Below are 25,201 nucleotides of genomic sequence, written 5' to 3'. Positions count from 1 at the left end.
GATGTAAAATTAATATAAACTAAGAAACATATAAAAAATAGGAAAAAATAAAAAGGAAAAACAGAGGAGGGGAAATGGAAAAATAGACATAAAAAGCATGAAAACAAAAAATATAGAAAAAAATTACTTACCCGTTCATCAAGACAAGTACAGACATTTTCAATAACTCAACATTTTTAATATTTCAACCAAAGATGGAATTCCATATTTCATCTTCTATTTATTGGCAAGTAATTAAGCCTCATTTTTGATCATAATCAGCAAAACTTCATTAAAATTACCAGGGGAAAAAACCACACGCACACACACTTTGAACAAGTAAATCTATTTCATATTTCTTTCCTTTACATCCTTTCCTCTAAAAATACAAGGAAAAAAATATCTTCTTCCCATAGTTTATCTCATATGTATAAATAAAACTTTAAAGCCTCATCATTTAGGCCTAGTCAGGAAACACCTATTAAAAGTTGTTAGAAAAGAGAATAATTGATTCAAATAACTTAACATTATAAACCTTAATTTTAGTTTCAAATAACTTCGTTATTCCTTTTAGGAAATGTCTCAAAATGTGATTTCGTCTCTTTTTTCTATATTTATTTATATGTATTTTCTACAATACATCTCTTTTGTAAATCCAAAGTAAGAAATTTGTTCAAGTCACCCATATCTAAGTACTCTTATGATTTATTATTTATGTGTTCCTTTTAATTATTAAGACCTAAAGCTCTTTTATTTATATATCTTATATAATATCTTTGTCAATTTTGTTCTTGTATTCTGTCAATTTTAAATTCATATCCAAAACAGCCTAATTTTCATTTATATCTTCGTCTATCTCTTATTTTAAATCCATTTTTATTGTATTAGGTAGTCTAAGTGTAAGTTCTGGGGACACTGTTGCCAAATATCCTTAAATTCTTCCAGAGTTAAAACATTTTTCTCCATTCTGTATTGATGGGATTTCTTCTTCTTCTTTTTTAATCTTTATTTCTTTCTGGTTGTCTTTGGTAGCCAACATTCAAATGTCTCTTCTTATCATGTTTTTCTCTTATCCAGAACAATTTACCAGAAAGAGATTTCTTACTTAGACACAAATCTTCATATATTTTAAAGAAAATTCTAAACAAACTACAGAACTATTCTTAAAACTTTTTAAAAGTCTAGTTCTTGCCCTTTAGTTTATCTGAAAACTTTCAAAAAATCTGTATTCTAATCAACCTTTTGCTGCTTATTTCCAAATAAAAAAGTTTTTCTTTAAGTTTTAAAGTTACACAAATCTTCTTTAGCTGCAGATTGGATGAAAATCATCTAGTATAATAAGACTTGAACTTCTGGAGATTCTTAATATCCAAAAAGCAATTTACACGTCATTTCCAAAAAATGATTAAGAGGGAAAGTAGGTGAACTAGAAAGAATAGAATAAAATAGAATAGAACTTTATTGTCACTTTAAGTGTATGCTCTAATCAGCATACATTAAAATGAAATTTCATTGCATTCAGTTCTCAAAAGATAACCATTATGCATATGCCCATATACAGTACACACTCAGTGTCCTTTGAAGGGCTCCGAACAGCAGCTTGGGCAAAGCTGGTTTCTCCCAACTCCCAAAGCTCAACAAACTGCCAGAGAATGCTATTTCCTTGTGTCCTCATGTGGAGCTCCTGTAAGAAGCACTCTGGGCAAGACATCTGAAGAAGAAACCTGCACCAGCTCCACTTTCCACTGCAATCAATGGCTCCACTAATAGTGAAGCCATTTTATTTTGCCATTGCTTTTCTGGAAGTTGAGAATTTAAACTTGTTCCTGATAAGAAAATGCCATTAGAATTTCTGTAGAAGATCTTGTAGGAAGTTTTACAAATATACATACACCTGATGTAAATATATAAGCATATAAAGTTCATGCTGTTTTATGTAACTTAGGTTGGCTATTAAACTAAGAATGAGATTTTCATACTATTCTCTATTTAGACAAATTAAATTGTCATGTTATATATCACATAACTTAGAAAGTCATATCACTCTCTAAAAGTACTAGCAAATCACTATATTCTTAACCAAAAGAGATTTATGGGGAGGACAAATAAAATACATTGTCATTCCAGCACAATAAATATACTTTTTAGAATTTATTTGTTAATCTTTTGAGGAAGGAGGATTTCCACCACAAAGTTTAATTTCAGGATCAATACTGTTTATAGTTTCTGCCATTTTCTATCACCAAACATGCTGAAGGATTTGTGTTGACCATTTTTAATGAACTGATAAAAATATATGCAAATTGTTATTTCCATTTGAATGAAAAATTGCTTTACGTGAATTAATGAATGTTACCACTCTGATTTCATTTATGATATTCGTCCAATTTAGAAAGTCATAAAATAATCAGACTTCAAATTCACCCTTTCATGAACCTAAGCGAAATTAATGAGATTTAGCAATAAGGGAATTTCTGTGCTAGTAGAGGAACAGAGTAATAAACATGTTTAAATAACTTCTAAAAGATGGACTATAAAATGTAATGGATGGTTTCCAGAATAAAATCTCAGTATTTCAACATACCCATAACTGAGACATCATATTCTATTAGCAGAGTTGCTTCTTGCCCACACTGTTTGAGAATACACATGGCTTCATTGTGTGAAGTTCCAACAAGCCGAATTCCGTCAATGCTGAGCAACCTGTCTCCAGGCTTGATAGTACCCTCTCTGAAAAAGAACAATCATTATTCATTTAATATAATATTTCTTATAAAACTGTTAGAAAATATCAAGATTTTCTAGTATTCTTTCTCAACATCCGACACAACTGGCTGTTCTCTTAAAGCTTACTATGGGTATGCATATAAATATTTCATTTCAAAAATTTGAGCATAACATTTCCCAGATCATCCTAGTTTAATTATGAGATAGATTTATGGAGATTCTCAGTCATTCAGATCATGGATGTCCCAAAGGTGCTTTTTCAAGAGGCAACTCAGTGAAGGAGTTTCTTGGATGAGAAACAAAACGTCTTCAAAGAAAAATCAGAAAGTCCAATGGCCCCTTGAAAAAGCCCCTTTGGGACATGAGATAAATAATCTGGCAGACAGGGGCAATGGTTCAAACTCAAAAGAGAGTTGATTTGAGTGCTTTAAGCAAAAAGCACTTAATGACCATTGCCAGTCCCAATTGTGGTCAGTAAACAAGGACTACCATTATTGTAGAAAGTTTTTTTGTAGTGCACTGGCAATCATGGAAAATTTAGATTTGTCCTTTGAATCTTATTATGTGTCTGCCAGCTATGAAAATAGTCTTTAGAAATTTTAGTTGCTCATACTTTCCATTTAAAAATGTGCAAGTTTGAAGATCATTCTTTTATTATCTTACAAAAGGTTTTGGTTTTTTTTCTTATTCAGCATGACTGATATTGGAATAATCTTTCATTTCTAGGATTCAGTTCTATAGAAGAATTACTGTTATCTTTCCATTCATGAAAAAAAATGTGCAGCTGGAGAGAATAACAACACATAGCAAGTGATGAGCTATCAACAAACAAGGAGGTGGGGAGAAAAAGCTACAAGATTTTCCTCATCAATAACTGGCTTGTACTTCTAGAACTGTATGGCAGATAGAAACAAGCATCTCTGCTGATCCCCTCTCACTCACACTGACAGGTTGTGCCAAAATAATAGTCCTAGAATGTCTTGAGTGGCTGGATATACAAACAGAAAAACAAAAATAGAACACTTCACAATTGGAGGATATCTAACATTTATCTGGATTCAAATACTGGTAGAATTTCCCACTACATAAAAATTAATATGGGCCTTTTCTGTGCCAAAAAAATAGCACACAATTCAACATAGTTTTAAATGAGCTATAGGAATCACAAAGCATCACTCAATCAGATTAACTGCAGGCAAGCAATATACATCACTATTTAAATAGCATGACCTTAATGACTTAATATGACTTGATATGAATATGTCTATATTTGCAGTTATTGAAAAAGAAAGGAATTCTAGCTAAATTGTCTAACGGATTAACTTTATTCAGTCCTTCACTCACGTGAACTATCTCATGAGTTTTCATGGGGATAAAAATAGGAAACTGGTGTAATAGTTAAGGTGTTATACTATGACTGGAAAATGCAGGTTCAAGTTCCAAAAATCTTCGAGTTCACATGGTAAACTTGGGCTTATCACTGTCTTTCTCTAACCCTGGCAGGGTTGATGTTAAAAGAAGAAAAGAAAACGATGAAAACCGATATATCCCATTTTGAGTTTCCAAAGAAAAGGGCAAAAATAAATGTTGCCTAGAGGTTTTGGAGAACATACCGCTAGAATTAATGGTACTATGAATAAATGTTCATAAGCTATTAAGCCATTCCTAATGTATGGTTTTTTAAAAATAATAATAATTAAAGGACTGTTTAGAATGAAAATAAAAAGTTTTGCAAACAATTTTACAAAAAAAACCCAGAAGATTAAACTTGTATTTTTTCTCTGTGCCCTACTTTAAACACTTGTTAAACATTCAGATATTAAACCCTATTTAATCAAAGAATCCATGTTTCTTTAAAATTCACATCCTGTAGTATTATGCAATACTTGTTATAACACAAGTAATGAAATGTGTAATTTATTAAGATTGGATGATTATTCATGAGGGTATCTTTGTAGCTTTGTAAAGTAGTTCTCTGTCTTAACTAGCATCTTCCTCCAGTGATTCAGCCTTTGACCTTTTGCATTTATAACTTTCTATTTGTGAACGTCAATTTGTATAAGTGCACTCCAGAAAATGAAATATACCTGTCGGCAGGACCTCCAGGTCTAACACATGTTATTACAATAGGACGGGATTTATTTCTGTCATCGTGTGTGCCACCTAGGAGAGGCAATAAAATGAACACATTCTTATACTTGTATCAAAATCTACATCCACATTTATTATCTCAAATATCTTTAGAATGTTTGAACATAAGTTTTCTTTCTGTTTTTAATGTTACTTAAATATTAATGAGGCTGGTTCATAAATATAATGAGCAGAATCCAATTATATTTATTGACTAATTCCATGAAAACCATATAATGATATTTGATTGCAACTAAGTTTTCATGCAATAATTTCAGCCATGTTAGCAATGAGAGGAGTATGTATAATGGACGAAAGAATACAATATGGGACTAAATCAGCTCATAAAATTTTGAGAAACAAATTATTATGGGGAACTTACCTCTAATTACAAATCCAAAAGTGTTCCCTTCTTTATGTAAAGTAACTTCCACAGTTCTAAAAATGACACCTGAACCTTGTACAGCTGAAAAATAAGTAAAGCTTTCTAATTATATTGTTTGTAACAAAACTAAGCTTTATAGTTTAATCATAATTAACGTATCATTTATTTGAGCTGAGCAAACCTTTTGGACGTTTACTGAAGAGGATGTATTTCTCCAAGGTTCAGAAAAGTGTTTTCAAGAACTTTCTTAAGTATACTGAGCATGTCTGTACATGCACAGAAATGTTTTCTGCCAGGGGGACGAACTTAAGATATATATGGAGAGGGTAACTGTTTTTTAATTCTTAGCACAACTGCTTAGATAATGTACTGCTTTTGGATTACCCGGCAAGCTATTTATTGGTATTTGTTACTAATGATATGAAGACAGTCCGCTATTTATATTTTATATTATGCTAATGATAACTTTTTCCCCACTATGAAATATTGAAATTATCTGGGAGATTAATACAAAGATATGAATTTGAGTAGCAGTAATATGGAAAATGAGAATTAGGTATAAATCAAAGCAGGAGGAAAAATTCTGTAATGCAGATTATATCTACAGGCTCTAAACAACTTAAAATAGAAGATTTGCTTCAGTATAATAAATGAGCTATATTCTCTTAATATTCTAAAATTATCTGGTGTTAGTGTCAGCTTTCAATTGGCTGATATTGAAGCTGGAACATATACACACAGTAATTTAAGGATCCAATTTCTCTGTTAAGTACCAAGGCAGTCATTAAAAAGAATTCCAATAATTGCTAAATATCAAATGAAAGTCTTCTTTAAAGTGAAACTAAGGGTAAATTCTTGTACTCCCTACCACCAACTTTGCAAAGCAAAGACCTCAAATCTTCCTGTTTTGGACTTGGAAGAAATTATGGTATTGTATATCAGATTTCAAACTTCTTTAACTCTAAACTTCTAGTATTAGCTGAGTTAATAAGCTTTTATCTCTTGAGGAAGGGGAAATGGGAACTACAAACCTTTTTTCGAAATCCTGTTTTCAATTTAATGGCCAAAAACTGTTTTCAATAATGTAACTGATTATCTCAACTTTTGACCACATAGTGGCCACTATAGCAATTTCTGTTTCTTTCTGTTCAATTGTGTTCAATAATTGGAGATTGCCTGGACAAATCCCTGTAGTTTACTTGGGAAGGTTCTTCAGAAGTGGTTTGCCATTGCCTCCTTCCTAATGCTGAAAGAAAACGACTGGCCCAAGGTCACCCAGCCAGCTTTGTGCGTAAGGTGGGGCTAAAACTCATGGTTTCCCAGTTTCTAGCCTGATGCGTTAACCAGTACACCAAAAATAGCAAAATAGATGAGCTCAAAATCCTCTTTGAGAAATAGATGTTAAGATGATCACTAGAAGAGGCATCAAAAGCTAAATATTTTTTATTTCTCTGAATAGTTTTAGTCTCAAGTAATATAAAAGCATTACACCAAAATTGATCCCGACAGGAGAAGTGCAAATATAGATGCAATGGAGGCTCGGGAAGAAAAATAGGCAGTAAAGGAGAATAGAAAAATCTCTCTCCCCCCCCCCCCTGGGTTTCGTTGCATCATGAATATACTGTAAAATGTTATCCTCTTGGATAGAGTATAGAAATTACTGAAAATAATGGCAACTCAAATTATCTTGCACCCGAAAAGGGTGATGTTGCAGATTGCTATGAATGGGATAAATGAGATTATATGGCATAAATTGCAAGCAATTTTGCATTATTATATACAGCTTCTGCAATATCAGCTATAGTATACAATCTAAGAGATATTATGTGGCTTTTTAGTTATAGAGCATATAAGACAATTGTGCTAACTTTTAAATGTTCGATTTTGCCTTTGATGGTTATCAAAAAGAAACATACTTAGGAGATTTCAAATTACTTCTTTTGGGGATTTTAAAGATAACTAGATTTGCCCTTTACTCAATAGCAAAAACCAAACTAGGACAATGGATAGGCCTGCAGCTGGGAAGTAGTGCAAGTAGTGCACACTGATAATCAACTGGAGATAAGAGATAAATTCAGTCACTCTCAAGGTCAAATTCTGCTAAATATAACCCCTAGAAAGAGAAGACACAGAGAAAGAGAAGATTAGAAATTGATGCAAAAAATTTCTCCTGATCGCCTGAACTTTAAAATGCTCCTCAGACTGAGCAAAAAAAAAAAAAAGGAATATATCTGGGACAGACTTTTTAATAGATAGTGATAACAGCTACTACAGAATTGCTTAGAACTTTAGTTTCAGTAAAAAATGAAGAAAAGGAAGTGAAGTTAGTATAAGTATTAATAAATGAAAAAAAATGAAATGAAGTTTGATTTATTAAATAATACAAAAGGACTCAACATAGGAACAGTTCAAGATTCCAGTAAAAATAGGAACTATGATCATTCAACCCCAGATGGTGGGGAAAAGGGCAATGGATAAATATGAGACAAGAAGCCAGACGGCAGTTTTTCTCTGATCAAGAGGGCGGGCGGGGGGAAGCTCCTATAGATTTGATAACACAATTAATGTAGTTTCTAAATGGCCTCTATATGATAAGCAATCTAAAGTCATTTGATAATCCAAAAGAAGATAGAAATACTGGAAAGTCATGGCTGAAAATCTGTTGAGGGAGGTTTTTCAGCAAAATGCACCAGCATGCTGCAGCTCTAACTAATGACAGTGAAGCAATAACATGACCATTGATCAATAATTTATCAACAGACAAGCCTTTGAATTAGCCCTTCATGGATGCAGCATTATGGTATAGAAAATACTATATAATATTTAAGCAAAAGTTAGAAGATTTACATCTTCTAACTTTTTTATTTTTGTAGTTCTATTCAAGCAATTAAAAAAGAGACTCTGAGAAATAGATAGATGCTAAATGCTGAGCAGAGGTGCTTTATCAAGTGTCTTCCCAATGGTTGACAGAACCTTAGTTCTTATACAATATAGTAAAACAGTGTTACAAAAAAAACATAGAAAGAACAATCCTCAAGACAATCTAAATTTAAAGAACAGTTTGATTTCAAAAGCTACTCAACTGATCTGATCTATGAATCCAAATGAGGGTATGCTCTTACTGTAAACACTATAGAGTTCACCCAAGAAACAGATTTGTATACACAGATTAAAGTGTAAAAGCACTTTATGTCCCTATTAATGAAACGGGGAAAAGAGCTTTGAAGGGGAATTCAGAAAACTAACTTATGCTGAATCAAACTAGGAATTCAGTATTTTCTATCTACAATGATCCTCAAGGATAACAAGATATACCAGAGATTAAACTGGAACTTGCCAACCAGTATGGATAGGGAAGGAAACTTTTTGTGTGTGCTCAGATTGAACATTACGAGCATTCCGCCAAGAGGTGGGTTCCTATCGGTTTGGACCGGTTCGGCCAAGTGGGTAGTAACTCGACCGGACACCCCCCCAAACTGGTTGTATCGGCGGCACCATAGGCAGCGCCATCTTGTTTTTTGCTTCTGCACATGCGCAAAAGCATTTTTTTCACTACTGCACATGTGCATGCATGAAGCGCGGCCCTTAGCGAACCAGCAGTAGAGGAAGCCAGAACCCGCCCTTGATTCCATCCACTCTTCTTTAGCTCAAAATTAATCTAAAACCAGGCAAGAACTTTTTTTTTGCTCCTGGAGCTAATGGGGACATTTTAAACAGAGTGCCTTTTGCATTATAAGAAATTGTGTGTGTACATTTTGACTAACTATTGACAGTACTAGCTAGACAGCTATCATGGTGTTCGATCCACAACTGGCTCAAGGTTGACTCAGCTTTCCATCCTTCCAAGGCAGTGGTGGGTTCCGGATTTCGTACCAACCAGTACGGTTAGAACGGTTCCTGAGTTACCCACATGCACATGTGCGGTGCACAAACACATGCGTGAGGTGCGCCATGCGTTCTAGCATCAAATGACGCTTCCACAAGCCTCTGCGATGCTCCAGCTGCTCCGCAGAGCATCGCACAGGCACCTTTTCACGCCATGCGTGGAAGCGCCAAAAGCATAAAGCACAGGTAAGGAGCGCGGGCGGGTGGGTGAGCCCTCCGGAGCACCATACCGGAATGCCTGCAATCCACCATTATTCCAAGGTTGGTAAAATGAGGACCCAGATAGTTGGGGACAATATGCTAACTTTGTAAACATCTTAGAGAGGACTGTAAAAGAACTGTGAAGTGCTTTATAAGTCTAAATGCTATGGCTATTGTTACTAAAGCTATTAAATTCAACATCCTAACTTAGGTATCACTCATTTTGATACCAAAAAAATTACTCTTCTTAAGAATAATATCTGATTAGGCAAAAATCATCATAGTACTAGAGAGCTCTGCCGCCTTCATCAATAGGGTGGCAACACACAGACCACCCATTGTAATTATAAGCATTTGCAAATGATATTCTAGATAAATGATGCTAACAAACAAGCATTGCTAATGTAGAAATTAAAGAACAAAACAGTGAGCGTGTGAAACAGGAGGAGAGAAGGACGTGGGGAAAAAGCTATTACCATATTTGTACCATACCATCAGTTTAATATACCCATTGATTTTACTTTTGTAAAAACATTTTACACAGGATTATTATTTTATAAATTATTACTTACAAGCAGGTGGAAGCTCATACTCCACTTCTAATACAACCCGCTCACCAACATTCTTGAGCAAACTAATGATCTCATCATGGCGAAACTTTGTCAGGTTGATTCCATTTACAGATTTGATGTAATCTCCTACATCCAGTTGGTCACTTCTGCAATACACATCTCTTCTTCAGTGAAACTGTATTTTATTTGCTTATAACATTTACATGTTTGTAGCTCAGGATTGAAATGAGGGGTCCTTGGTGCTCTCTGAGTTTGATTGTTTTCTTGCAGACATTTCATTACCCATACTCTTGTGGAGAGGAACTCCCCGCCTTTCCCATTCACCAGGACCGTCAGAGGTGTGGCAGCGGACAGGAAGCTTGTCCCACATGCGCAGTAGGAGCTGGAGGACAAGGTTGGATGGTGGAGACTGAGCGGGCAGGGGCTGCAATGTGGCAATGACAACAACTGACTAGGCTGCCACACCGTAGCCCACCCTCTGTCTTTACTTGCCTGCAGCTGCCAAGTATTCTATGCCTGCATGGATGGGCATCTGCACAACCGACGAGCTGGATCACATGCCTCCACCCTGCACCTCTGCCTCCACCTGCTGCTTAAAAGGCCCGCCTGCACTGCATTGGTTACAAGACCCCAAGGTGCACTAGAACAGTGCAGGTGGGATGGGGCCAAGCATGGCTTATTGGGTATCTCAGATTCACATTGCTTTTGGCCAATGAGCAGCTAAGGGGCCAATGAGCTGCACCTGCTGCTGTGGGCACTGCTTGTCCCTGTGCACTCGCTGCCCCCTGTGTTCCCAGGGGGAGTGCCTGGCTGGGGTGAACTGGGGCTCAGGGAGCAGGGCCAGCACATCACTGTCTCCAAGGCAGCCCTGAGGTCCATATCAAACACATCCCAGGCTGCATCTGACCTGCGGGCCTTGTGTTGATATGTCTGATCTAGGATGCTGTTACCTAGTTTGGGTAATAAAACATTATCCAAACATCTGCAAGAAAACAAACAAGTTCAGAAAATACCAATGACCCCTCATTTACAAGTTAAAATATATTATTTTAATACTAATTTTCAAAATAATGATACGATATTCTATATATAGCAATATAGTATTCCTTTATTTGTGTACCATTATTATTACCATATATAAAAGTCTTACAAAGCAAAAATAAGTCTCTATTTTAGGAAGCAAGTCAAATTGTTTTTGTATATAGTCTGTTGGCTATTTGATTGACAAAGTCTCTACATGTTCAAATTTCTATAATTTGACACCTTAAATGACACAGATCTCTCAAAAAGAAAGATCATGCGACAGCATGGGGTACAGTACCATCAATACGCGGATGATACTCAACTGTATCTTTCTGCCCCGTGCCAGCTCAGTGTAGCGGCGGATGTGATGTGCTGATGCCTGGAGGCTGTTAGGATCTGGATGGGGGTGAATAAACTTGTGCTCACTCCCGATAACACTGAGTGGCTTTGGATGCTGCCCCCAAAGGACTGCTTAGACAGTCCATCCTTAACCCTGGGGGGCAAAAATTTATGCCCCTCAGAGAGGGTCAGCAATTTGGGGGTCCTCCTGGATTCACAGCTGAAACTGGAACATCATCTATCGGCTAAAGGCCCCCCTGCCTTTGCCCAAGTACGTCTGGTGCACCAATTGCGGCCCTATTTGGATTGGGAGGTACTTCAAACGGTGACTCACGCCTTTGTCACCTCAAGACTGGATTATTGCAACGCGCTCTACATGGGGCTACCCTTGAAAAGCGTTCGGAGACTGCAGTTAGTCCAGAATGCGGCCGCGCGAGCGATATTGGGTGCACCAAGGTACACCCACGTTACACCTGTCCTCCGCGAGCTGCACTGGCTACCAATTGGTCTACGGATGCAATTCAAGGTGTTGGTTATCACCTTTAAAGCCCTACATGACTTAGGGCCAGAGTACCTTCGAGACCGCCTACTGCCACATACCTCCCAGCGGCCAGTAAGATCCCACAGATTGGGCCTCCTTCAGATGCCATCAGTCAGACAGTGTCGGCTGGCGGGCCCTCGGAGGAGAGCCTTCTCTGTGGCTGCTCTGACTCTTTGGAACCAGCTACCCCCAGAGATCCGGACTATACCCACTCTCATGGCCTTCAGGAAAGCTGTAAAAACTTGCCTGTTCCAGCAGGCCTGGGGCTGTTGACCTCACTACTGAGGTCCAGCCCCGATTAGAATGAATGTATGAGGTGTTGCTGTTTTAAACCGTTTATTTCGTTATGTGTTTTGTTATGTTTTTTTTTTCTTTATTTTTGTAAGCCGCCCAGAGTCCTTCGGGATTGGGCGGCATATAAATGTGGTTAATAAAATAAATAAATAAACAAAAAATGTACTAGATAGGAGAATAATGTTTCAGAGTGTCATGTGAAAATCATTCACTTTTTGAGATAGCAATGATTAAACTTGCATCCTCCTTAATGTGAGGCATGTTTTCTACCAACATTAGATTTAGTGAAATACAACCAAATTGTCCCCAAGTAGAATAAGTTGCCAATTTAAGAATTAGTCACAGTACAATCTATTTAAATTTTTGAATTCTTTGTCACCATTTGATTGCAGAATGGATTCTGCATATCACTAAACCTTTTCTTTATTTGTAATATTGCATCTTGAAATATTTCTCAACTTTTAAAACTATCAAAATTCTTCTCTAATGTTTCTTCTCCAATGGCCTAACGTAGATAAAAGGTGTCTATTATTTATTGTTGAGGAACTTGAAGCTATCTTTTTGTCTGTGTGTCTGTTATTTGTCTTGAAATGTCTTTACCTAGCAGCAATTCCTCCTTGTCGAAGATTGGACACTCTTGGTTTTCCATCTTTGTCTGTTCCACCAGATACTGTAAGTCCCAAAGTAGTGCCCTCTTTCTTTATCAGTTCAACTATTGTTGAGCCTTTGAATTCCTCTGTTGAAAAAAAAAATTACCATTAAAACGGTTTACACTTTAAACTGTAATTTCAGTTACAGTTTATATTGCAAACTATAATTTCAGAAACAATGTAATTTCCATAAAGATTAAAAATGTTTTTGTATTGTATTTGTTTTTTCAAATACAATGATGAAATGGATTCTATTCCCCCAAATTTTATTTCACAATAAATTTGCTAGCTTTTAAGATATTATTTTGTTGTAAGAATTTTGTATGCTTTGAGAGATCTACTACACTTAAACCACTACACTGTGTTTTAATGTCATAACAATGACTTAGTCCTGAGAAATAAATCAGTAAACAGATTCTATTGTTTGCAGCTTCCAGAATGAAAAAAAAGTGCTAGGTTATTTTTAAAGATTATATACAACATAATACTACTTCTAGTTAAATCAATGGACAAAATACATTTAATTTAATCCAAATAAAAAAAAATTAAACATATATCTCTCTGAACAAATTACAGTTTGTAAATAAAATAAAAAATATTTTGACAAAACCTTAAATTGCTAATCTGGTAATCTTCTTACTTTGAAAAAAAATCTAATGAAAAACTCAAGTGTAGGCTTTTCCATTTCACCCCCCAAAATCACATCCCTTAGCATAATCCTGTCCTAAGTAATGAAATCCATTAAGGTTTTCTATCTTAATCTTAATTATAATGAAATAATCCAATTCAATAGGAGTTACTACTACTATAAATAGAATTGCAAAGTTGAAGAGCTGGTACCTATTGAAATACCATATATATTGTGTATAGATGTCTAGCACAAAGTCTCAGATTGTCCTTCTAATAATTATTTTATTTCATCATTTATATTTGTTTTTGTTTATTTTTAAAATGTGTGTTACATATAAAAGCTTAAAACACATGACTAACCATAAAAATTGATTCAACAACAATGTTAGCATTCTTATTCTGCATTTCTGATTTCCAAGGTCTAGTGGCCATTTTGTATATTGATAAATGGAAAAAGGTATTCCAGAGATTCAGAAATTTTGATTACAAGTGTTCATATGGGACACTTGAAATTTCCAACAATGATTATCACATGTTTTTTTTTGCAGCCAAAATATAAGCAATTATTAAAAATGCATATTTTAGAGCTTTATATGAAAATACACAGGATAGCCCTTGCCCAAATCTAAGTTCCATAGATTGCCATAAGAATTTCCTACTATTAAAACTGTTGATTACACACACAACAGGAGGAAAACCTTCTAAAATAGCAAGGGAAGAATTGAGATTACAGGATTTGCTTTCTCTTATAGTCTTTTCTGTACTTTTACATTTCTAACCATGATGATGTCAAAATTATGAAACACGTGTTATGACATTGCATCCATTGCCCTTTCAGACTTCCTCTAGCAAATTTTGTGTAATCAAACAAATAAACAACATTAAACAACCCAATTATTGAGCTTAAATGTTCTCAATATTTCCTCATAAATCAGATTCATTGCAGCCACATTTTTCAATTACATTGTTTTGTTAGTTTATTCGAGCTAATTTAGTAAGACCTGGGTTAAACCTGCATTTTTCTGCACAATTATATAAGAGTAAGTTCTACTGAAATACGTGAAACGTACATAAATAAACATGGGGAGCACTGAGCTATGCAGAAAGATTAATCATTTGATCCATAGCTTACTATGACATTTACTTATTTTTATATGCTGAAGTAGTTCTGGCATGTAATCTTCTGGCAATGAAAGGAAGACACTCAATGATAAAAAAGGTTAATCTGGCAGAAGTTATTTGATTCAAAGGGTTCATGTAAAATTACCATAAGACTAAGAGACATATCTTTTTCTAATTTGTTCCTCACGTACACAATCAGACAAAAAATAAAAATAGAATTTTGTATGCTGAAAGCATTGTTTATTTTAAAAACCCACCATCCCTTTTGAAGGAACAGATATGATTTAAAGAGGTATTTTGCTCCAGAAGTTGGAATATGCCAATAAATGTATAATTGAACTGAATTTTCCAGTAGCTTCAAGATGCACGGGCAGTGATAAGAAATGCTGGGATATGTTGTTTAGTAACATCTAGATCTACAGTTTCTCTGCCCTAGCCTTCATTGTTTTTAAATTGAGTAGAGAAAATACTTATATTAAATTCGATACAATTTTGTACTTTAAATGAAAAATACATTAGCCTTAAAATATCTTTTCTGCGCACCCTAAAAAAAACATTTTTCAGAGTATAAGATGCACCAAGGTTTTGAAGAGGCAAATTTTTAAAAAAGTAGGTAGGTAGATAGAGAGATAGAGAGGGAGAGAAAGAGAGAGAATACAGTAGGTAGGTAGGGAGAGAGAGAGAGTAGGTAGGTAGATAAAGGGATATATATAGAGAGAAATAGAATAGCAATAGCAATAGCAATAGCAATTAGACTTATATACCACTTCATAGGGCTTTCAGCCCTCTCTAAGCGGTTTACAGAGTCAGCATATCGCCCCCACAGTCTGGGTCCTCATTTCACCCACCTCGGAAGGATGGAAGGCTGAGTCAACCTTGAGCCGGTGATATTAGAACCGCTGAACTGCAGATAACAGTCAGCTGAAGTGGCCTGCAGTACTGCATCCTAACACTGCACCACCTCGGCGCAGTGGTTAGGGTGGTTAGGGTGAAAGAGAGAGAGAGAGAGAGAGAATGTAGGTAGGTTGATGTTTCCAGGTGTATTTATATGGAGAAGGAAATAGCTGACAATCTGCAGCACCTAAGACTTTATTTCTGCTGGCACAGTACTTGATCAATTTAATTCTCATCAATCAGTTAAAGAGCTTTCCAAAAAGAAAAAAAAGTTTTTGCATTCTGCAAACCTACCAAAAATGACCCATTTTTCATGAAAACGGGGCCATTTTTTTAAAAAAAGGCATGAATAGTCTTGGGGGGGGGCTTGCAGAGTACTCCGGGGGGGGGGGCAAAAACAAACAGAAAATGGGCCTGTTTTTTCTTTTAAAAAAATGCATGCATAACCTTATGGAGGCTTATAGAGTGCTGCTGGGGGCTGGGGAGGCAAAAAATGGGCCATTTTTGCTCATTTCTGCCCTCCCCAGTCTCCAGAAGCTCTCTGAAAGCCTCCATAAGGGTATACACGACCATTTTGGTGAAGGGGGTTGGGCTTTGCGAGGCAAAAAATGCTGTATTTGATATATAAGATGCACCCAGATTTTCAGCCTCTTTTTTGAGGAAAAAAGGTGTGTCTTATACTCCGAAAAATACAGAATGTGTGTGTGTGTGTGTGTGTGTATGTATGTGTGTATGTGTGTATATGTGTATATGTGTATATGTGTATGTATATATATGTGTATATGTGTATGTATTTAAGTCACAACCCCTGGTATGCCCAAGTATGGGAGGAAGGTCACACTTCCACTCTCTGTCATTAGGCTCGTCACAAGAGACCATCCAGACAGAAACCCAATATTTTTTACTGTTGCCTTTTTGTTACATTTGTTATATTTATGCTGATAAATAAATAAAGGGAGACTAGTATAGATCTATTTCAAGCTATTTAGCTCTCATCAGCTAGCCATACCCATGTTTGGGAATCGAACCTGTGCTCCATTGCCTCCCAGGCAGGGAGTTAACCATTTGAGCTACAGAGAATGACTCCTTATCAGCCAGCCAGGGTGGGAGGTATATACTTAAAGTCACAACCCCTGGTATGCCCAAGTATGGGAGGAAGGTCACACTTCCACTCTCTGTCATTAGGCTCGTCACAAGAGACCATCCAGACAGAAACCCAATATTTTTTACTGTTGCCTTTTTGTTACATTTGTTATATTTATGCTGATAAATAAATAAAGGGAGACTAGTATAGATCTATTTCAAGCTATTTAGCTCTCATCAGCTAGCCATACCCATGTTTGGGAATCGAACCTGTATATATACACATACATACACATACATACATACATACATACATACACATATACACACACACAAACATACACACATACACACACATTTGTTTTCTGAGGTTTTCGTGGGTGTTTGTATGTAGGTCTTTGGTTATTCGGGTTTTCTCCCGCGTAAATTTGGAAGTGTCTTGGCGACGTTTCGACGAAGTCTCAATCTTCAGGCTGGTTTGCTCGGCTTCGTGCTTCCAGGAGCAATGCGAGATCGCAACTGTTTCTTCCTTTTAACTGCCAGTGGGGGTGTGAGCTGATTGGGTGGGAGCTTGGCTGTGTTCTGATTGGGTGGAGGTGTGTTCTGATTGGTTGGGGGGTTTGTGCTCACCTTAGTCCGAGTTGCCGGGGGATTTGAGCTGGTGAGCTGCGTTGCTGTGGTTTGGCTTCATGTTTGTGGTCGTGCCAGGTCTTCCTGGTGGGTGTCAGTCTGCTTCATGTATGGAATGGAGGGGTTTAAAGTGGCTAATGATGCAGCTGCGGTCTGGCTGGTCTCTGGATGGCCTCCTGAGGGATCTCCTCCCATGCCTGGACCAAAGCATCCCCCAACTCCTGGACAGTCTGTGGTTGGTTGATGGAGCGAGACATGATGTCCCAGATGTGCTCAATTGGATTCAGATCTGGGGAACGGGCGGGGCAGTCCATAGCATCAATGCCTTTGTCTTGCAGGAACTGCTGACACACTCCAGCCACATGAGGTCTATGATTGTCTTGCATAAGGAGGAACCCAGGGCCAACCGCACCAGCATATGGTCTCACAAGGGGTCTGAGGATCTCATCTCAGTACCTAATGGCAGTCAAGCTACCTCTGGCGAGCACATGGAGGGCTGTGCGGCGCCCTAAAGAAATGCCACCCCACACCATTACTGACCCACTGCCAAACAGGTCATGCTGGAGGATGTTGCAGGAAGCAGAATGTTCTCCACGACCTCTCCAGACCCTGTCACGTCTGTCACATGTGCTCAGTGTGAACCTGCTTTCATCTGTAAAGAGCACAGGGCACCAGTGGTGAATTTGCCAGTCTTGGTGTTCTCTGGCAAATGCCAAACGTCTTCCACAGTGTTGGGCTGTAAGCACAACCCACACCTGTGGATGTCGGGCCCTCATACCACCCTCATGGAATCTGTTTCTGACTGTTTGAGCAACCACATGCACATTTGTGGCCCTCTGGAGGTCATTTTGCAGGGTTCTGGCAGTGCTCCTCCTGTCCCTCATTCCACAAAGGCGGAGGTAGCGGTCCTGATGCTGAGTTGTTGCCCTCCTACGGCTTCCTCCACGTCTCCTGATGTACTGGCCTGTCTCCTGATAGCGCCTCCATGCTCTGGACACTACGCTGACAGACACAGCAAACCTTCTTGCCACAGCTCACATTGATGTGCCGTCCTGGATGAGCTGCACTACCTGAGCCACTTGTGTGGGTTGTAGACTCCGTCTCATGCTACCACTAGAGTGAAAGCACTGCCAGCATTCAAAAGTGACCAAACCATCAGCCAGAAAGCATAGGAACTGAGAAGTGGTCTGTGGTCACCACCTGCAGAACCACTCCTTTATTGGGGATGTCTTGCTAACTGCCTATGCTTTCCACCTGTTGTCTATTCCATGTGCACAACAGCATGTGGAATTGATTATCAATCAGTGTTCCTACCTAAGTGGACAGTTTGATGTCACAGAAGTATGATTGACTTGGAGTTACATTGTGTTGTTTAAGTGTTCCCTTTATTTTTTTGAGCAGTGTATATATATAAACTTTAAGCCGAAAACCCAGCCTGAAGATGGCAAGTGAGACCTCGCTGAAACATTGCCAAGACAATCTCAATCTTACACGGGAAAATGCAACAAGACCAGCATACCTAGACCCATGAAAATCTATGAACACACACACACACACATGAATGAGATATGAAAAAGGAGACCTAACAAAAGTTTATACTGAAACCATTCACTATGGTTTCTCATGCCGTCTATTACATCTACACATGCTTCATATGGCATTTTATGTCCTTTAATGTCTCACTTCTCTCCTTTTTGAGAACCAACTCCAAGTATGACTTTCTCAATGGCTTGCTAAAGAGGAATCTTCTGATCTGCACACCCCCTATCTAGCATAACACCACTTCTCAAATTTTGCTCATTGTCACCTCTTGTAAGCTTTCAATTGGAATGCTGCCATACACCTGCTCAGGCACACTTAACAAACTAATCCCATTCTAGCTTTTACATTCCCTCTTGCTATCTTTTTATTTGTATAGGAAAACAGCCATCAGGCACAGATGTTCTATTCACGCACACATCAAACAAATTGCACAGGCACTCACATGCAAATCATATCCATATTTTAACATTTCGTCAATTACACTGCAAGTTCACATTTTTGTGGATTCTTAACATTTTAAACATTCTTCAGTTCCACTCTTCATTCTCATACAAATGTCTTTTAGCATTTCCACATTTCAGTTTTACCCTAAATAATTTAATAATTTTTATTCTGATTTCATACATCTTGTTGAATGTTCCTTGTTCAGCTTCTTCAATCTTGCACCCATTAAACCTATTACTATTGGTAGCATATTAAGGTTTGTCACATAATTAGCTAGATGTTTAGACTGGATTTGGCATTTTTATTCACCTATTGCATCTTTACCAAGAACATGAGATGGGCAGATATTGTTGTTTGTTATTATTATTATTGATATTCTGTGTAATTGAAATGTTTTATCATGCTATGGTCAACAATTAAACTTTGTCATTATTTCATTTACCTATAGTTTGAACATTGTCAGAGAATTCAGTTACTGCTGAACAGGGTTTTATTATAGCTCAATTTGGTCTGTCACAAGACATCACAGTAATTATTTACTTTATACTGAGGGTGTGTCTACTATCAGAATAGAAACTTTGCTGTAGAGAATATGTTTGTACTTAATTTGTAAGCATGAATCTTTAGACTTCATTTTAATCCTTTAACCAGTTTCAAGGAAAAGCAGGGCCTTAGCACCTATAATGAATTGAAAATATAACATCTATAGAAAACCATCACACATAGATGGCTAATTCATTTTTAGAGACACTGCCTTCTAATAGCCCTTTCCCCATAAATTAAAAATAACAGTTTAATTCCACAAATGATTATAAACAACAACATAACACAGATGTCAATATCATTCATTGAAACATCAGTAAAAAGTATCATGTGCCAGTAATGAAAAATTGGTGGGAACATATAGTTGAAGTATTAGTGAATAAGTAGACCATAATATTGTAGGATTTCCAAACATGAACTGATAAAATCTTGATATATAACAACAGATTTAACTGTTTTTGAAAAAAAGTGTGCATAATTGATGTGGCAATACCAGGGCAAAGTAAAATAGAAGATAAAGAATTGGAAAAGATCACAAAGTATCAAGATTGGAAAAGTTAAAAGATTATGGCATAAAATGGCCATGGTGGTCCCAGGGGTTATCAGCACATTGGGTGCCATATCAAAAAGAATTGTAAGAAGAACTCTTACACATAATTGTGTATTAACCAAAATTTCCTCTGTCAATTACAGATGAACTTACAGAGGCCATGTTGCTTAGGCTACACCTAAACTATGCCAATACATTACAACATCCTAGGTTCTTGGGGGAAAAACTTGATGTGAATGACAACCAACACCAGCTAAAGAACTGGCAGCTGTGATTTCATGTTGTAATAATAATGAATAGTAATAACGGTAGCAAGTAAACAAAAACAAAACAACCCAGAAATGTCATGACAGAAATCAAGTGAAAAGTATCAAACTACTGAAACAAACTGTGGTTCATCATGGAGTTTATTTCTCCTCCAGTTCTGTCAATTATTGCTTGAGGCAACTACTGACAGCTGGTTTCATGGGACCATGACAACATCTTTGTTGAAGCAATAACTCTCTGTATTATCAAAAAATTATTATGGTCTTGTCACTCTTTCAAACAAAATCCTTCAAAACATGTGGAAGTGTCTGCAAAGCATAATTTTTGAAATGTCTACATCACCTCCATCTGTTTCCATATTCATTCAGCTGCCTTGGAAGTTATTCCTGGCTATGCATGCAGAGTTTTACTAATCAGGGTAGATAGGACCAAAGTAGAACCCAAAATATTTAAAAGCTTATTTGGGAGTTAAAACTTCTTTTCTCTTGTATTCTTTTTTATATAACATTTGTAGCAACATGTCAATTATACTACAAAACATTATACAAGAAAGTAAGTAACAAACCAGTATTGGTTAGCTCAACTGGCTTATTATCTTTCTTTTATTGATTTTTCATATAACAAAAAGGCTGTATATTCATGAAGAAAGTCTAATGGAATTTATTAGAACTAAATGAGATATGTTTAAATAAGATTTTATCGGTTGTCCTCCCTTTAGTGCATAAAACAATATTTTCCTAAAGCATATATATGTAAGAAAAGCATCATATATTTTCATTGATGCACCTGAGGTTTAATTGTTAGGAACAAAGAAGGAATAATTACTCTGAAATAGGATATTTTTTGTCATATTTATTTGAAGATGTTTGAAGCAGCTCAACCATTGGTTTCAACTGAGGTCAATCACGTGAGATCATTATTTATCCAGTTAAGGAAAAATAAATAAATAATATAAAGCCAACAAGAAAAACTAAACAACATAAAGAAAAAAAACTTAAATTAGGGTTTTTTCTGCCTAAATGGGACATGGGAGATTCACCGAGTGTTATTCTTCTTCACAGATAAGGACTTTAGTAAGATTTAATTTCTTTAAAATTCAGTGATTCAAAAGATCTATAGAAGAATGTAAGAAATGATATACTGTTGTTCAATCTACCTCAGTACTTTCCCAACAAAACTGTCAGAAATTATTGATAATGTTATATATGAATCTTTCCTGTTGCTGCCAGGGATCACTAAAAGCCAAGTAGAACATTTTTTCCCAAAGAATTAGCTCCACCATTAAGCTGTACCCACATCCTTGAATAGGGCATTATGTTTTGAACTAGAATCTAAAAATTGCTTCAAGATTTGCTAATTCAATGACCTCAGATCCTACTCTGAACTCTGCATTTATAATCCAGATTCTTTATTTGGTAGCCTCTGCTATAATTATGTAACAATAAAGAAAAATAAATATATATATGCATTCTTTCTATGTTTACTAACAAGAGTGAATCACTGAAAAAATGTATATAACGCAGTGACGTGCGGTGAGGTTTATGGCTGGTGAGGCACTGACACAGGGGTTTCAAATTTTTTTAGACTTCTGGTCTTCAACTCCCAGAATTCCACAGCCAGGCATGCTCAGTTCCGATTTAAAGCGACAGCATTTGTTTTTCTCCTTTGCGAAAAAGTTTCCTTCATTCTCTTTCTTCTCCCTCCCCCTCCTTCCTCCCTCTCTCCCTCCCTCCCCCCTCTCTCAAACAGACACACGTACACAGAGAAGTTGGATTGGACTATCTCTCATACCCCCTTCCCTCTCTCACTCACTCTCCCTCAAACAAACACAAACACAGAAATTGGATTGGAGCCGATCCGAGCCTTTGATTGCAGGTGGAGTCACGTTGCCTTTTCAAACTTGTAATCAGTGAAGCTGGGCTTATATAGTTTTATCCAGCTGTGTGCGTGTGTGTATGTGTGTGTGTTTGAAAAGGCAATGTGGCTCTGCCTGCAATCAAACTACACTTGGGGAGGGATCTACACTTGAGGATGAAGTTTGAATTCCTCCCCCTCCCTCCGACCCACACGTACCTTTTCCAGCTGTTCAGAGAGAATTCAACTCTGCTCTTGCCTGCCATCATGAAAAGAAAAAAAATGTAAAAGGAAAAAGGCAAGAGCTGAGGTCAGGCTGAGCTAGTTGCTGCCAGAGTCAGCGTGGATGACTGCTTAACTGTTTTAAAAAGCCTCTAAAAAGCACCCTCTACAGGAGGAGGCAGGAGAATGACGTGCCTCACCTACGTCTGGAATTTTTAGGTTTTTAACCCTTGCTTAACTCTGCTCGAGTGATCATAAAACACCTAAAGTCAGACTAGATGAGGCACGTCATTCTCCTGCCTCCTCCTGTAGAGGGTGCTTTTTTAGAGGCTTTTTAAAACAGTTAAGCCCTAAGCAGAGTAATCCACGGTGACTCTGGCAGCAACTAGCTCAGTCTGACCTCAGCTCTTGCCTTTTTCCTTTTACATTTTTTTTCTTTTCATGATGACAGTGGTGAGGCTCTGCCTCCCGACTGCACATCCCTGAACATATAACTGCTTACTTTAAATTTCATGTTAACACTGCTGCTGTTTTTGCTTGGGAACATCAAAGAGAATATTAAGTTATGAACCAATATTTGTTTCATATTGCTGTGTATTATTTTCAAGCACAGAGAAAACAAGAAGCTTTATGTTGCAGCACTTGTTATTTTTAAGAAACTTTTGTAAAATCAGTTTGAAGAATGATATACCTATTAGATGCTTTAGTTAAGTTCCACTGTTTATTAATAACTTCCATGGATGTCTCCCAGAATAGGTATTACAACCAACTAAGCTGTAACTTCTAATATATAGCATTCCCTTTAAAGCAGCCATAATGTGTCTTCTTAATTAGAAAAGAAAAGAGATTACGACTGACTGTGCAACCAAAAAGAAAACGTTTAAGACATAATGATTGTGCACAGCATTAAATGAAAAAACAATTAAAGTTCTAATTGTTTTTTTGGAATAGTTAATCCAGAAAAAATGTTTTTAAAAAGTAAATTTAGCAAAGTGTGCCTTTTTAAGATCACTCCATTTCTCTTCATAGATTATAGGATCTAATCTTTAAATTAAAGGCAATCATTATTGCCTTTATTTTGAGTAGGAATGTGATCTGCAACTAGAAGATACAATGTATCAAACATACAAAAATTATAATTTAGTAGAAAAGAATTTCCTATCATGACTCTAACAGCCAATTAACTATAAGTAAAAGTATTTCTCTTGTTGTCTTCAAACATATTTCAAACTGTGAAATATTGCTGGGAGACTGAGAAAGAAATGACAGGGAAAATAGGTACATCAAGAGAGAGAAGGAGAGTTATCTGACAGCTTTTCTCACAAATGGCATCTCCGCCCAGATGGCAAGAAACCTAGGAAGAAGCATTTCAAATCATCTACATATCTCTCTATGAATAAGGACTAGAAATGCTTATACTTTCCAAGATTCTATGGGTGCCTTAGCACAGTCTTAAGGTATCTTAATTAAATCTGTGGGGTTCTTTTTTTCTTGATCTTGCCTGAATAAATGGGACTTGACACAAATTATTTACGCATACCATCAGAAAAAAAAAGAATATCATGATGCCATGGAGCAGCATAATAGAAAATCCACATATCTTGATCATCATAAATTTGTTTGGCTATAAATTTGTTATTTTGCTGCTAAGTATATATTATTACTTGGGTACACGTATATGCACCTAGTTCTTCAGTGTATTTATAATAGCTGCTGTCTATGAATGTATATTTAACTTCCTTTGATAATATTTATAATTAAGAATAATTATTTTTATCTAATATTCATAGGTGTTGCAGCAGATGATGACACGTGATATGAAATCATTACACAAATGCTTCAACTTATGTACTTCTATAAGCTTGTGTAATGATGTCACTAGGAACATATCATAATTGTGATGACAGAATGACTTGTGATCAACTCCGCTGCCATTATTATTAAAAAAATCTTCTCACATTGTTTGTTTATTTATCTTTATTTATTGAGAACCATCAGACTGTATTAAAATTTCATATCCATATGCATTGATGAAATTCAGTTCTGATTCTATTGGGCCAAAATGGATGTCTGCCATGAAAAGTTTAGAAGATATTTTAGCCAGGAAGCCAGGCAAAAGATTGTTTTGTATCTTTTCAATAATATTAACAGAAAAACAGAACAGAGTTGGAAGGAACCTTGGAGGCCTTCTAGTCCACTCCCCTGCTCAAGCAGGAAACTCTATACCATTTCAGAAAAATGGTTGTCCAATCTCTTTTTAAAAACCTCCAGTGTTGGTGCTGTTGTGGCCTGCCAGTGGCCAGCAGAGCTGGCCGCAGATTCGGACAGTGAGAAGGTTGGGGAAGAACATGGGCCAGTCCTGGACGAGGGCTCTGCATCGGAGGTAGAGAGAGGACCAAGGCCATCTGGTACTTATTTGCTGCCTCCAGAGCCTCCAGAATCTGATATCAGTGAGGCAGAAGAACAGCAGGAACCTGTTCCCAGTGTGTGCATGCACAGAGCTGCCAGAAGGCAAGAACAATTAAGAAAACAGGGTTGACTTGGGAGTAAGGCTTGGAGATGATTGGCTCCTCCCATAAGACATAAAAGAGGAGTGAACGGGACATGAGCTTTTGCAGGAAGCAATTACCTCATTTTTCGGAGTTTCGGAATTTTTAAAAAGTAGGTTAGTAGGTAGAGGGATAGAGAGGGAGA

The 25,201-nt window shown here is 36.8% G+C and overlaps 1 protein-coding gene across 9 annotated transcripts in view; it reads right to left on the bottom strand.

Moving 5' to 3' along the window:
* The window catches only part of GRIP1 (glutamate receptor interacting protein 1), a 395,387-nt gene that overhangs the window by 76,663 nt on the left and 293,523 nt on the right, over positions 1–25,201 (bottom strand). For all 9 annotated transcript variants that reach the window (XM_087723475.1, XM_087723470.1, XM_087723471.1 and 6 more), the window contains exons 3-7: positions 12,677–12,812; positions 9,880–10,025; positions 5,219–5,302; positions 4,794–4,869; positions 2,564–2,709 (exon numbers count right to left, since the gene is read on the bottom strand). In XM_087723475.1, the coding sequence (XP_087579601.1) occupies positions 2,564–2,709; positions 4,794–4,869; positions 5,219–5,302; positions 9,880–10,025; positions 12,677–12,812 (588 nt within the window). The remainder of the gene's footprint in view (positions 1–2,563; positions 2,710–4,793; positions 4,870–5,218; positions 5,303–9,879; positions 10,026–12,676; positions 12,813–25,201) is intronic.

Source organism: Thamnophis sirtalis, unplaced genomic scaffold (assembly GCF_051295495.1).
Source record: "Thamnophis sirtalis isolate CommonGarterSnake01/CBP01778 unplaced genomic scaffold, rThaSir2_p1.2 scaffold_9, whole genome shotgun sequence".
In the NCBI taxonomy this organism is placed as follows: Eukaryota; Metazoa; Chordata; class Lepidosauria; order Squamata; family Natricidae; genus Thamnophis; species Thamnophis sirtalis.
Note: the sequence above shows the minus strand (reverse complement) of the source record. Positions and strands in the feature narration are given on the sequence as shown.